Source organism: Eucyclogobius newberryi, unplaced genomic scaffold (genome assembly GCF_026437365.1).
Source record: "Eucyclogobius newberryi isolate DKJ021-1_F unplaced genomic scaffold, fEucNew1.0.hap1 SCAF_21, whole genome shotgun sequence".
Classification (NCBI taxonomy): domain Eukaryota; kingdom Metazoa; phylum Chordata; class Actinopteri; order Gobiiformes; family Gobiidae; genus Eucyclogobius; species Eucyclogobius newberryi.
In genome coordinates this window covers 2,587,439-2,603,048 of record NW_027315846.1, presented here as the reverse complement: position 1 = coordinate 2,603,048, position 15,610 = coordinate 2,587,439, and the positions used below count along the sequence as shown (strand labels likewise).

At 42.2% G+C, this 15,610-nt stretch overlaps 1 protein-coding gene across 4 annotated transcripts in view; it reads right to left on the bottom strand.

The window, feature by feature from the left end:
• The window catches only part of larp1b (La ribonucleoprotein 1B), a 57,205-nt gene that overhangs the window by 8,502 nt on the left and 33,093 nt on the right, over nt 1–15,610 (bottom strand). For 3 of the 4 annotated variants that reach the window (XM_072457701.1, XM_072457700.1, XM_072457703.1), the window contains 7 exons: nt 15,394–15,568; nt 13,138–13,304; nt 9,717–9,785; nt 8,232–8,576; nt 3,946–4,057; nt 2,341–2,519; nt 1,209–1,315 (listed from right to left, as the gene is read on the bottom strand). In XM_072457701.1, the coding sequence (XP_072313802.1) occupies nt 1,209–1,315; nt 2,341–2,519; nt 3,946–4,057; nt 8,232–8,576; nt 9,717–9,785; nt 13,138–13,304; nt 15,394–15,568 (1,154 nt within the window). The remainder of the gene's footprint in view (nt 1–1,208; nt 1,316–2,340; nt 2,520–3,945; nt 4,058–8,231; nt 8,577–9,716; nt 9,786–13,137; nt 13,305–15,393; nt 15,569–15,610) is intronic. The other variant, XM_072457702.1, reaches the window with a different exon arrangement.

The following is a 15,610-nucleotide window of genomic DNA, read 5'->3' as shown; positions in this document are numbered from 1 at the left end:
GAGAAGACGGAGGAGGAGGAGGAGGAGAAGACGGAGGAGAAGACGGAGAAGACGGAGGAGAAGACGGAGGAGGAGGAGGAGAAGACGGAGGAGGAGGAGAAGACGGAGGAGGAGGAGGAGGAGGAGAAGACGGAGGAGGAGGAGGAGAAGACGGAGGAGGAGGAGGAGGAGGAGGAGGAGGAAGAGGAGACGGAGGAGGAGACGAAGGAAAGAGAGATGGCGGGGAAGGAGGAGAAGACGGAGGAGGAGGAGGAGGAGGAGGAGGAGGAGGATAAGGAGATGGAGGAGAAAAAGATGGAGGAGAAGGAAGAGAAGATGGCGGGGAAGGAGGAGAAGACAGAAGAGGAGAAGGAGAAGAAAGAGGAGGCGAAAGAAGACGGAAGGAGGAGGAGAAGATGGAGGAAACGGAGGAGAAGACGGAGGAGGAAGAGGAGAAGACGGAGGAGGAAGAGGAGAAGACAGAGGAGGGGAGGAGAAGAAGGAGAAGGTTATAAAAACAGTTTCCAAATCGACAAATACAAAACAAACCGATCACGATGACACAAGTGGACTCAAACACAGAAGGACTTTAAAACAGGTCCAGCCGTGTTTGAGTTATTTCACTTTGTTTTGAGACACGGAATCAGTCAGCATTTTATCAAATTAAAAAAAAACAAATTTAGTCCAAAATCTGTCAAGTTTGTCCATGTTCAGATCAAGTCCGATTGTCAGTGTCACTCGTTTTTATTATCAAGTCGTTTTAGATCAATAATAATACATTTTGAATTTCCTAAATATAAAATAATGATCTATAACTCTATTGGTGGAATGAAAGCGTTTGTAAATATGAATATGACACGTTTTACACAGATCGAGTGACAGTTCGAGAAGAAAAGTTTTAAAAGTAAGTTGAAAATGACAAAATCTGATGCTTAAAACCATAATTCAACGACATAATGCTGTAGTTTCATTTGTAATATAATCATTTCTGGGACGTTAGAGGAGTTTTAGCAGAATTTCCGGGTGTGAGGTCATGATTTACAACCAGGAAGTACGATTTTAAAAACTTTAAAAAAATGACCAAACTGGGATAAAATCTGTAAAATTTTAGGCCAAATGTTGAATGTAATAAAATGAGCAATTTAAGTTTAGCTGCAGAATAAAGTTAGTTTTTCTGATTCTTCTGGTGCGACGGGACGGTGTTGCCACGGCGACGGGACTCTCTTCACCTTATGGAGGAGGAGCGCGCCCGGTGCTCTCTGGAGTCCAGGACCCAGCCGATGTGCGCCTCCTGCGGCGGGTCGGAGCTGTGGCGAGTCTTCTTCTTCCGCAGAGTCTGAAAAAGGCGGAAGGTGCAAAGGTTTACGCCCACGAACCAGACGGCGACGGGTTCAAACCTCACGCGCTCCGTTCCACGCGAAAGCAAATGTTTTACAGTCATTATTCTAGCTTCTGTATGAGCACGTGTAGGGCAGTATTCAAAGTACTTTTATCCACTTTGTGAACGCTGAAAGGTTTTAATTTACCCTATTTTCCGGACTATACGTCGCACCTTTTTTCATAGCTTTGGCCGGGGTGCGACATAAACTTATACTTATATACTTATACTCCTGAGCGACTTATATGTGATATTATTTGTTATTTTCACACTTGCAATCGCATTTCATACTCCAGAGCGACTTATGTTTTTTCCTTCTCTATTATGCATTTTTTTGGCCGGTGCGACTTATACTCCGGATAATAATTTAGTAATCGAATAATCATGATCTGGTCCAGACGCAGATTTTAAAACATGTGGTGCAAAGAGAAGAGGAGAGAAGGAATTAGACAAAAGATGCTGAGGAAATTTGTGTTTTGGATGAAATTTTGTATTGATTTTTTGTAAATTGAACGGCTTCATTTTGTTTTTTGAGGTTCCAAACAAACGATGGATCAATCAAAAGAATAAGAAAATGATAAAGCTGCGACAAATAATCTGAATAATCGTGACTCACAGACGATTAATCATAGTTTTATTTTGAATATCATTATCTGGACTCCACAAAGATCGGCTCATAATGAAGTAAAATATGATAAAACCTGAACAAAATATTTCAGGTTTTCATCAATAATACACTTTATTCATGTATATTCTCTATCTAGAAGCTACACATTTCAAACTTTATTCACTTAAAACGTATTAAATGAACTTTTATTAATGAAATATAATCTACACTTCAAATAATCACTAGTTTTGATGTGTTTTTACAGTGTTGTTGTTGTTGTTGTTGTTGTTTTATGGCGGTTGGCATCCGAGTGTTGCATTACCGCCAGACTTTATTCCTCAGACGGTTTTTACAGTGTATAAAGGGGCGCTCTGACCTGTCCGTCGACGGAGCCGCTCTCTTTGATGACGGGGTAAAACCTGGGCGTCTTGTTGAGGTCACAGCGGCCCGGCGTGCGAGGCGTGCGCGGCGTTCGAGGCGTGTGCGGCGTGTGAGCGCTGGGAGATCCAGGGACCGTTTTAGGCAAAGAGCGAGATAAATCCACTCCACTCTCGACTGAAAAACACACACTAACGAGTCATTAACGAGAAATGTAAAGGAAACATAACGAACGACAATGAACGTGTCGTGACAAAGGACTAAAATAATGATTAAAACAGCAAGATCAGAAGAAAGCGGTGATTAAGAGAACACAAGGAGGGAACGAGGAGAGAGGAGGGAACAAAGAGAGACGAGGGAACAAGGAGAGAGGAAGGAACGAGGAGGGAATAAGGAGGGAAAGAGGAGAGAGGAGGGAACAAGAAGAGAGGCGGGAACAAGGAGAGAGGAGGGAAGAGGATATAATAAAGAGAGCAGAGGGAAGAAGAAAGAGGAGGGAACGAGGAGAGAGGAGGGAACGAGGAGAGAACGAGGAGCGAACAAGGAGGGAAAGAGGAGAGAGGAGGAAACAAGAAGAGAGGAGGGAAGAGGATATAATAAAGAGCAGAGGGAAAGAAGAAAGAGGAGGGAACGAGGAGAGAGGAGGGAACGAGGAGAGAACGAGGAGCGAACAAGGAGGGAAAGAGGAGAGAGGAGGAAACAAGAAGAGAGGAGGGAAGAGGATATAATAAAGAGAGCAGAGGGAAAGAAGAAAGAGGAGGGAACAAGGAGGGAACAAGGAAGGAAAGAGGAGGGAACGAGGAGCGAACGAGGAGGGAACAAGGAGGGAAAGAGGAGGGAAAGAGGAGGGAAAGAGGAGGGAAAGAGGAGAGAGGAGGGAACAAGAAGGGAACGAGGAGGGAAAGAGGAGGGAAAAAGGAGGGAAAGAGGAGAGAGGAGGGAACTAGGAGAGAGGAAGGAAAGAGGAGAGGGGAGGGAACGAGGAGGGAACGGGGAGAGGAGGGAACGAGGAGAGAGGAGGGAACGAGGGGAGAGGAGGGAACGAGGAGAGAGGAGGGAACGAGGAGAGAGGAGGGAACGAGGAGAGAGGAGGGAACGAGGAGAGAGGAGGGAACGAGGAGAGAGGAAGGAACGAGGAGAGGGGAGGGAACGAGGAGGGAACTAGGAGAGAGGAGGGAACGAGGCGAGGGGAGAGAACGAGGAGAGGAGGGAACTAGGCGAGAGGAGAGAACGAGGAGAGAACGAGGGGAGAGGAGAAAAAGGAGGGAAAGAGGAGAGAGGAGGGAACAAGGAGAGAGGAAGGAACGAGGAGAGAGGAAGGAACGAGGAGAGAGGAGGGAACGAGGAGAGAGGAGGGAACGAGGAGAGAGGAGGGAACGAGGAGAGAGGAGGGAACGAGGAGAGAGGAGGGAACGAGGAGAGAGGAGGGAAAAGGATATAATAAGGAGAGCGGAGGGAAAAAAGAAAGAGGGAGGAACGAGGAGGGAAAGAGGAATAATGTGTTATGATAATCACAATAATCATAACACACAATGCGCTCAACGGTGACGTGAACGTCGGCGGCGTTAGCAACAGTACATCTCAGACAGGAAATAGTATTTACCCGGCAGAGGAAGGGCCGGGATCTCCTGGTTTGGATCGACGGGTGGTTTGGGCACGAACGTCTCAAACTCGTCCTGACTGATCAAATTCAACTTCTTGTAACTGTCAGACTCCTGCAGAAGGAAACAAACAAACAAACAAACAAACAAACACGTTAGGATCAAAGTGACTACGAGTCGAGCGATTCAGACTCCTCCCCGCGGGTCATGTGACACTAGCGTCCGAGTGAAAACCATCAGATAAAAATGGTTTTCTGTCATAAATATAGATAAAAATCTGTCTTTCACGCACTTATAATCCACATACAAGTCATTCAATCTCACTTTTAACAACAAACGGACCGGATTATTCGACACTTAGCTTGTGACGTGCGCTCAAGCTAAGCTAATCGGCTAACGCTAGCACCCTGGCGGCGTAACAGTTTATAGTTATAGCCCCGCCCGTCCTTCTTATAGCCCCCCGTCCTCCTTACGTTATAGTCCCCCCGTCCTCCCCCCCGTCCTCCTCATGTTATAGTCCCCCCGTCCTCCTCATGTTATAGTCCCCCCGTCCTCCTCATGTTATAGTCCCCCCGTCCTCCTCATGTTATAGTCCCCCCCGTCCTCCTCATGTTATAGTCCCCCCGTCCTCCTCATGTTATAGTCCCCAGTCCCCCCGTCCTCCTCATGTTCTAGTCCCCCCGTCCTCCTCATGTTCTAGTCCCCCCGTCCGCCTCATGTTCTAGTCCCCCCGTCCTCCTCATGTTCTAGTCCCCCCGTCCTCCTTATGTTATTGTCCCCCCGTCCTCCTTATGTTATTGTCCCCCCGTCCTCCTTATGTTATTGTCCCCCCGTCCTCCTTATGTTATTGTCCCCCCGTCCTCATGTTATAGTCCCCCCATCCTTCTTATAGACCCCCCCATCCTTCTTATAGTTATAGTCCTCAGTCCTTATTGTCCCCCCGTCCTTCTTATAGTCCCCCCGTCCTCCTTATGTTATTGTCCCCCCGTCCTCCTTATGTTATTGTCCCCCCGTCCTCATGTTATAGTCCCCCCATCCTTCTTATAGACCCCCCCATCCTTCTTATAGTTATAGTCCTCAGTCCTTATTGTCCCCCCGTCCTTCTTATAGTCCCCCCGTCCTCCTTATGTTATTGTCCCCCCGTCCTCCTTATGTTATTGTCCCCCCGTCCTCATGTTATAGTCCCCCCATCCTTCTTATAGACCCCCCCATCCTTCTTATAGTTATAGTCCTCAGTCCTTATTGTCCCCCCGTCCCTCTTATAGTCCCCCATAGTCCTCCAATAATGCCACACAAATTGTATAAAAAGTGAGATTTACAGTATTTTCTCAGACAGATTGATGCTGTGTTTTACAAGTGAATCATGTCAATGGAGACGTTAGGGCGCACAGGCTTTCTGGGCGTCGTTACGATTGATAAAAATGTAAAATCGTGCAGGTTTTACGTTGTTTACTATCGCGTCGCTCTGTAGTTCGGAGCCGATAAACGCTGCGACGCTGAGCAGCTGCGCTCGACTTTTGAGCTTGTTCAGGTGAGACTTTCCCACGCGGCGCTGCACTCGGACTTTACCCCCGACACGCTGCACGGGCCGGACGGGCACGTGGACGGGGGAGAAGAGGGGGCGGGAGAAGATAAGAAGGATGGGGGGGGACTATAAGAAGGACGAGGGGGACTATAAGAAGGACGAAGGGGACTGTAAGAAGGACGAGGGGACTATAAGAAGGACGGGCGCGAGCGGGGGGGAGAGAAGAGGAGGCGGGCGCAAGCGGGTGATACAGGATTTAAAGGGAATGGAACAGCGACCTCTAGGCAGCACATGCGGTGGTGCGTGTCATTTGTGTGTAAACGCACATCTCTGAGAGGTTTGAAATGATGTTTCTCCAGTTTTTTTAATTACCGTATTTTCCAGACTAAGTCGCACCAGCCAAAAAATGCATAATAGAGAAGAAAAAAACATATAAGTCACACTGGAGTATGAAATGCAGTTACAAGTGTGAAAATAACAAATAATATCACATATAAGTTACTCCGGAGTATAAGTATATAATAAGTATAAATATAAATACAAGGCGCACCCCAGCCAAAACTATGAAAAAAGGTGCAACTTGTAGTCCGGATAATACGGTATGACTTAATTTGGTGGCGTAGAATCTGTGGTAAATATTTATCACAGTTTTACTTCTGTTAAATTGCAATTTGTGGAAAAGTAAGCGTTTAAAATGACAGGAAGTGGAGCTGAATCCCTCTGTGATGTCATGAGTGTGCGACACAGACAGTTTACACCGACACTTTGACAGTTTAAACCATGGTTGGACTAAATAAAGGTGTTTTATGGTATTATTGTGTGTCAGATCAGAACTGTTGTGTCATTTATGTGGAGTTTGGCTCTTGTTTACAGTCTGGTTGCTATGGTAACAGCTGTGGAACTACCTCTACCTGTGTCATATTTGTCCAACCAGGAAGTACAATTATAAACTTTACAGAAATGGTCAAACTGGGGAAAAACGGCCAAAGTCTTTAGTCAAATTTGAAATATAATTATGTTTTAGTGAAATGTGTCGTTTAAACTGTCATATAAACTTTAAATATACAATAGTACCACAAACTGCAGTGGTCACTTAGTGAATATAAAAATCTGTTTTCTCTTCGTAGGATGCGTTCTCTCAGTTTTAGTTGAAGCTAGTCCCTCCACAGCGTAGGGATACAGAATGTGATCCAACTGTTGCCGGAGCTACGTGTGCAGTTGGTCAAAGTCACGCACAGCAGTTCAGGTTAGCGGTTAGCGTTAGCCTCGTCACTGGCGTAGTTCATTTTAAACTTGAGTCAATATTTAATGTAAATCACTTTTTCATGTGTTTGTTTTTGTCTTTATTTTGTCCTTCAGGAAGTTTAATGTTTTGCCGTTCTGTTTAAATTCACTTAAAATTATAAATCTCTCGTTAGCGGTCGGGGCTAAGCTAGCAGGGAAATTGTGTTTTTGGATTTGCGATGTACGTTTAATGATGGGATTCTGTTCAAAGTTCACTTTCAAACGCAAATTAATTGACCAAAAAAAAAATCTAAACGGGGAAATTAACTGAAACTAAAATACAAGCTAAAATACTCTCGTTTCGTAGCGTTTTTGTACAAATCTGAACTATAATTTGCAGTTTTTACGGAGCACTAGATGGAATATGTTGTCGTTTGTGGAGGAAATGACGGCAAATTGTGGATTATTATTGCAGCTTTTGCCAATTACGTCTGTTCCAAATGACGATTTCAATGCGATCGTGGTAAATCTTGTAGCCATAGTAACCGTCTGCACATTTAAATACTGAAGTTAACGTAGCTGGAAGGATGAAAATAAGCCTTAAATCAAGCAAAAAACTGGATATGTATGCAGAGAAGTACAATGTTGTGGAAAAAATTACTCGAGTAAACGTAACTGCCTGCCTCCTTTTACTTTGTATACATTAAATACATTAAATACATATATACTTCCTATACATTATTTAAAAGGTGTGAAACATCGAAATGCAAAAGCCGAGAGTCCAAAAGGTTTTATGTTTGTGGTGAAAGTGTAACTCTGTGCGAGAGCTAAACTGAGGAGCTTCTAAAAATAGCACGTGACCTGGATCTGGACTACAACACTGAGCTAACACAACCGAGCTATAACACTGAGCTAACACAACCGAGCTATAACACTGAGCTAACACAACCGAGCTATAACACTGAGCTAATACAACCGAGCTATAACACTGAGCTAATACAATACTGAGCTAACACAACCGAGCTAAAACACTGAGCTAATACAACACTGAGCTAACACAACCGAGCTAAAACACTGAGCTAATACAACACTGAGCTAATACAACCGAGCTGTAACACTGAGCTAATACAACCGAGCTATAACACTGAGCTAATACAACACTGAGCTAACACAACCCGAGCTAAAACACTGAGCTAATACAACACTGAGCTAACACAACCATGCTATAACACTGAGCTAACACACTGAGCGAATACACTGAGCTAACACAACCGAGCTAATACAACAGAGCCAACACACTGAGCGAATACACTGAGCTAACACAACCGAGCTAACACTACCGAGCTAACACTACCGAGCTAACACTACCGAGCTAACACAACCGAGCTAACACAACCGAGCTAATATAACCGAGCTAACACACTGAGCCAACACAACCGAGCTAACACAACCAAGCTAATACTGAGAAACCAAACTGACCAAAGATGGAAATCCAAGCGTCTCAGTCGACCACGCGGCGCCACAGTCTGGACCCTTTACCTTCACAGGCTCGACCAGCTCCTCTCCCTTCCACAGATCCTGCTCGTAGTAGTACAGCCCGTCGTTAATGGCTTTGGCCAGGTCGGTGGTGATGCGGGCCCGGGACTCGTGGTTGCCGGTGCGGTCGCCGCCCGGGTGCTTGCGAACGTACGGCGGTGTCTGCATCACGATCAGCAGCTTGTCCACGTCGGTGTCGTCCAGCTCGTAGTCCGAGTCCTCGTCCGACCAGTCCGTGAACCGGTTCTTCCGCGGCGCCATCTGCTCCATCTCCTCGTCGAACAGGAAGTCCAGCTCCTCCTGGTCCGGCTCGGGCTGCGGCGGGTTCGACGGACGCTCGCTGCGCTCCTGCGGGAATAGGCGGAACGGTTATGGAACGCTTTTGTCATGACGCAATTAAAAAGGCCTTAAAATCCATATGAAAACTAGCGTATTTTCCGGAGTATAAGTCGCACCAGCCAAAAAAATGCATAATAGAGAAGAAAAAAACATATATAAGTCGTACTGGAGTTGAATGCAGATGCAAGTGTGAAAATAACAAATAATATCAAATATAAGTCGCTCCGGAGTATAAGTATAAATATAAGTATAAGTCGCACACTGGCCAATACTATGAAAAAAGGTGCGACTTATAGTCCGGAAAATACGGTACACATTTCAGTAATAGTTATATTTCAGATTTGACTGAACGTTTTGCCCGTTTGTCCCCAGTTTGACCGTTTGTGTAAAGTTTACTATTGTACTTCCTGGTTGGACACAGGTAGAGGTCGTTCCACAGCTGCTACCATAGCAACCAGACAGTAAACAAGAGCCAAACTCCACATAAATGACACAACAGTTCTGATCTGACACACAATAACGCCATAAAACACCTTTAATTAGTCCAACCATAGTTTAAACTGTCAGAAAAGTGTGTCGGTGTAAACTGTCTCTGTGTCGCACACTGATGACATCACAGAGGGATTCAGCTCCACTTGTGTCATTTTACTTATTTTTCAAACTTTTCTACACAAACTGCAACTTAATGGAAGTAAAACTGTGATAAACATTTATGACAGGTTCTACACCACCAAACTAAGTCAGAATTATAAAAACAGCAGAACCTTTAAATGGACTTTAATTTAGGCTTTTCACACGCTGTAATGTTGTATAATAAATATAATTCAAATCAAGATTGTTTTTGCTGAATGTCACTCATTGATCTTTTACAGCATAATTTCTAACTCATTTGAACAATCACACAATGTCAAGAATATTGGTTAATTGTGATTTAAGTCACATTAGAATCCTAAAAACAAAAAAGAAAGATAAGAGACCATTTTCAAACAAAATTAAAGTCTTTTTAGTTTTATTAAAATGCGATAATGCGAAAATAGACGATTTTAGAAGCAAAATGAAGTATTTTCTGCATTTCTTATCCATCTCCAGGTCAAACTAAAGACACACGGTCAGAACAAAAAGAAAAGCTGTCGTTATGTGATACTCAACTGCAGACGGGAGACAGTCAAGATGAAGTGATGAAGGAGGAGAAGAAGAGACGAGGCGGGCGACGTCAGGCTGTGGTCAGGAGCGAGACGAGAAAATGGATGGGAAGAAAGAGGAGGAGGAAGAAGAGGAGGAGGAAGAGGAGAGAAGAGGAGGAGGAAGAGGAGAGAAGAGGAGGAGGATGAAGAGGAGGAAGAAGAGGAGGAGGATGAAGAGGAGGAGGAAGAGGAGAGAAGAGGAGGAGGATGAAGAGGAGGAAGAAGAGGAGGAGGATGAAGAGGAGGAAGAAGAGGAGGAGGAAGAGGAGAGAAGAGGAGGAGGAGGATGAAGAGGAGGATGAAGAGGAGGAGGAAGAGGAGAGAAGAGGAGGAGGATGAAGAGGAGGAAGAAGAGGAGGAGGATGAAGAGGAGGAAGAAGAGGAGGAAGAGGAGAGAAGAGGAGGATGAAGAGGAGGAAGAAGAGGAGGAAGAGGAGAGAAGAGGAGGAGGATGAAGAGGAGGAGGAAGAGGAGGAGGAAGAGGAAAGAAGAGGAGGAGGAAGAGCAACAGAGATGAAGGAGAAACAGAGGAGGTCGAGATGAAACGTGAGCGATGGAAGAAGGAAAGGAGGATGAATGTTCAGGGAGGGTTTGATCGTGCAGTGAAAGACTTTCTAAAGACTTAACAAGCTTTTAAAGACCTTTAGACCTTTAAGACTTTTTATTGACACTTAAAGACAGCAGACTTTTTAAATACTTTTAACATTTTTTGATGACTTTTTAAGACCTTTTTTAAGACACTTTTAGGACACTTTTAAGACTTTTCTTTGGACACTTTTAAGACTTATCTTTGAAGACACTTTGAAGACACTATTAAAACACTATGAAGACACTATTAAAACACTATGAAGACACTATTAAAACACTATGAAGACACTATTAAAACACTATGAAGACACTATTAAAACACTATGAAGACACTAATAAAACACTATGAAGACACTATTAAAACACTATGAAGACACTATTAAAACACTATGAAGACACTATTAAAACACTATGAAGACACTATTAAAACACTATGAAGACACTATTAAAACACTATGAAGACACTATTAAAACACTATGAAGACACTAATAAAACACTATGAAGACACTAATAAAACACTATGAAGACACTATTAAAACACTATGAAGACACTAATAAAACACTATGAAGACACTATTAAAACACTATGAAGACACTATTAAAACACTATGAAGACACTAATAAAACACTATGAAGACACTAATAAAACACTATGAAGACACTAATAAAACACTATGAAGACACTATAAAAACACTATGAAGACACTATAAAAACACTATGAAGACACTAATAAAACACTATGAAGACACTAATAAAACACTATGAAGACACTAATAAAACACTATGAAGACACTAATAAAACACTATGAAGACACTAATAAAACACTATGAAGACACTAATAAAACACTATGAAGACACTAATAAAACACTATGAAGACACTAATGAAGACACTAATAAAACACTATGAAGACACTATAAAAACACTATGAAGACACTAATAAAACACTATGAAGACACTAAAACACTATGAAGACACTAATAAAACACTATGAAGACACTAATAAAACACTATGAAGACACTATTAAAACACTATGAAGACACTATTAAAACACTATGAAGACACTAATAAAACACTATGAAGACACTAATAAAACACTATGAAGACACTAATAAAACACTATGAAGACACTAATAAAACACTATGAAGACACTAATAAAACACTATGAAGACACTAATAAAACACTATGAAGACACTAATAAAACACTATGAAGACACTAATAAAACACTATGAAGACACTAATAAAACACTATGAAGACACTAAAACACTATGAAGACACTAATAAAACACTATGAAGACACTATTAAAACACTATGAAGACACTATTAAAACACTATGAAGACACTAATAAAACACTATGAAGACACTAATAAAACACTATGAAGACACTAATAAAACACTATGAAGACACTATTAAAACACTATGAAGACACTATTAAAACACTATGAAGACACTATTAAAACACTATGAAGACACTAATAAAACACTATGAAGACACTAATAAAACACTATGAAGACACTAATAAAACACTATGAAGACACTAATAAAACACTATGAAGACACTATTAAAACACTATGAAGACACTAATAAAACACTATGAAGACACTAATAAAACACTATGAAGACACTATTAAAACACTATGAAGACACTAATAAAACACTATGAAGACACTAATAAAACACTATGAAGACACTAATAAAACACTATGAAGACACTATTAAAACACTATGAAGACACTAATAAAACACTATGAAGACACTAATAAAACACTATGAAGACACTATTAAAACACTATGAAGACACTATTAAAACACTATGAAGACACTATTAAAACACTATGAAGACACTAATAAAACACTATGAAGACACTAATAAAACACTATGAAGACACTAATAAAACACTATGAAGACACTATTAAAACACTATGAAGACACTAATAAAACACTATGAAGACACTAATAAAACACTATGAAGACACTAATAAAACACTATGAAGACACTAATAAAACACTATGAAGACACTATTAAAACACTATGAAGACACTAATAAAACACTATGAAGACACTAATAAAACACTATGAAGACACTAATAAAACACTATGAAGACACTATTAAGACTTTTTTTAAATACTTATTTTTAACACCGTTTACGTCAAATTTGGTGATGTTTTTTGCTACAGACAACAATTTACATTTAAAAGACACAAAGAAACTGATAAACGAAGATGCGTTGATACAAAGCATCTGCACAAAGACTATAATCCAAATACACATTAAAATACAGTTTTACCCCCATTTTATTTAAATCACACAGTACTTTCTAATATTTCAAAGCCATTACTTATTAGTTTAGGTTAAATTTTGAATCATAAAACCATTAAAAACAAGGACCAAGATCAGTTTAGACCATTCGACTTGACATTTAACACTGTAAAGTAGAATTCCTTTTAAAGCCTTACATTTGGTACATTTTTAACACTTAAGTCCAATTTTCTACCTTAAATATATTAGTTTGACAAATGCACTCAGTTTTTTTCAAGCATGTGAGTTTTTAAATGCATTTTTAGCAGTTTAATTGCTAATCATTACAACGCTGCAAATTTAAATACAGAAAATGTTTTGCTTTTCCCCTTAAACCACAATCAGAGTGTCACTTTTAAAGAGTAAAAAAAGTGAATCAAATGAAACCCTTTTTTTTCTTTAGCATCATATATAACGTTAGGCTTGACATTCGTGCAAAACGGGCATGTTTCGGGTTCAAACGGCTGGAGCGGCGCACGTTGTACCTTGTTCTTGCCGGGGCAGTGCCGGTGGCGTTTCTCCACCTGGATCCAGGCCTCGGGGTCCGGCTCGGGGGCTCGCTCGGGCTTCTCGTCCGGTTCGTCCGTCCCCGAGGACTCCGGGCCGGGTTTCGACGAGTCCGGAGGCGTCTGAGTCTGCGGTGGCGACGAGGCTGAAACGTTTCATCGGTTTCAGTTTAAAGACAGTCCAGACGTTTAAGAGTCTTTTCTAAACAACAGTTAAAAGAAACGTTCAAGAGTCAGCGATTCTAGAGCGCGAATACAGTATTTTTCAGACTATACCTTTTTTTATAGTTTTGGCCGGGGTGCGACTTATACTCCAGAGCAACTTGTGTGATATTATTCATTATCTTCACACTTACAACCACAAGAGGGCGCTCTAGGCTCTAAGCGACACAGAAGAAGAATCTGCACTTCCTCTTCCTCTGGAGTTTGTGGAGTTGTTTAGAAGTGACACAGAGGAAGAAGAATTCAATGGATTTAGTGATTTGGGGTAAAACTGATGCGTTGGTAAACTTGTTAGCATGTTCTTTATGCTATAGTTATCTGAATAACTGTTCATATGTTACGTTATCATACCAGACACTTACCACAGTTCTGTCTGTGCCTCATGTAGCTGAAGGTGTTAGCGTTAGCATACGTCATGTAGCTGAAGGTGTTAGCGTTAGCATACCTCATGTAGCTGAAGGTGTTAGCGTTAGCATACGTCATGTAGTTGAAGGTGTTAGCGTTAGCATACGTCATGTAGCTGAAGGTGTTAGCGTTAGCATACCTCATGTAGCTGAAGGTGTTAGCGTTAGCATACGTCATGTAGTTGAAGGTGTTAGCGTTAGCATACGTCATGTAGCTGAAGGTGTTAGCGTTAGCATACATCATGTAGCTGAAGGTGTTAGCGTTAGCATACGTACACCTATTCACCATGTTCTCTCATCTGTTATTATTTTAAACTGCATTTACAGATGAAATGTCTGTTCTTGGTCTTGGGGTTTATCAAATATATTTCCCCCCAAAAATGCGACTTATACTTTTTTGGCTGTTGCCCCTTATACTCCGGAAAATACGGTAAATGTTTAGTGTCCAGACTGTGAAGCGCTTTGTTCCTGTAAAGTCCTTATGTCGCAGAGATGCACCAAAAAAGAGAGATTATACGGGAACATTTTTTAATTTAGTTTATAATTAAATCTGTTAAAAATGACGTAAAAAATAGCAGAAACGTCCCAAATAAAAAGTATAAAGTGATATTTCTACACTTTTGTGGCTCATTTTATGCTCCAGTCACATTTCTATCAAAGTTTACGAGAACATTTAAGCACATTCCAGATGCACAGTTAAAATATTATACTAAAGACATTCATTTTTGTCACGTTGCCGTGTTCGTTAAAGGGTGTTAAGTGTTTTAAGGGTGTTAAAGTCACTGTTGGTCAGTTTTCATAAAGTAAAGGAAACGAAACCGAAGGCGTCAAACAGAAGTTGAACCTGGAGCAAAGTGTCAAATGTAATGAAGATTATGAAGTATATTATAAAGTAAGCTCCGGAGCTAAAGGTTTTGTCACAGGGTCCAAGAGACAAGAAACTACATAGACCATGACGCTTTGCTCCATTTCGCCCAGGAAACATGGAGAATATGATGCGTCTTTTAAGTGCTGCAATAACTATATTAATGTGATATTTTGAACAATTAAAACTAAAATATATGCATTTTTCCTTCTTTTCAGTCAGATACAGAACATTGGTGTTTTTGTGAAGTGTTTAGTTTGTTTCACTAAAGAGACTTTGACACATTCTGCAGCTCTAATTCATATAGAACAAACTGATCTCATTAAAAGCCTCGTTTGTTCGGGCATTTTAGAGAAAATGGCTTCTATAATAAGAGTCTGTGGCCCGGTCCAGGATCCAGTCTGTGGCCCGGTCCAGGATCCAGTCTGTGGTCCAGTCTGTGGTCCAGTCTGTGGTCCAGTGCGCGGCCCAGTGCGTGGCCCAGTCCGTGGCCCAGTCCGTGGCCCAGTCCGTGGCCCAGTCCGTGGCCCAGTCCGTGGCCCAGTCCGTGGCCCAGTCCGTGGTCCAGTGCGTGGTCCAGTGCGTGGTCCAGTGCGTGGTCCAGTGCGTGGTCCAGTGCGTGGTCCAGTGCGTGGCCCAGTGCGTGGCCCAGTCCGTGGCCCAGTCCGTGGTCCAGTGCGTGGTCCAGTGCGTGGTCCAGTGCGTGGTCCAGTGCGTGGTCCAGTGCGTGGTCCAGCTCCTGACCTGTATTGGCCGTGGCGCTCTGCCTGGGCACAAACTCTGGACAGTGGATGAGTTGGGAGAAGTCAGTCCTCGGCGAGCCCACGACTGAGGGCATCGCGATGGGCCAGCGCTCGGGGTCGATTTTACAGCGAACTTTGTCGTCGACCAGCTCCACCTCTTTGCTCTTCTTCAACGCCTGGAAACAGAACATGCTACCATGACAACCACATTACAAACA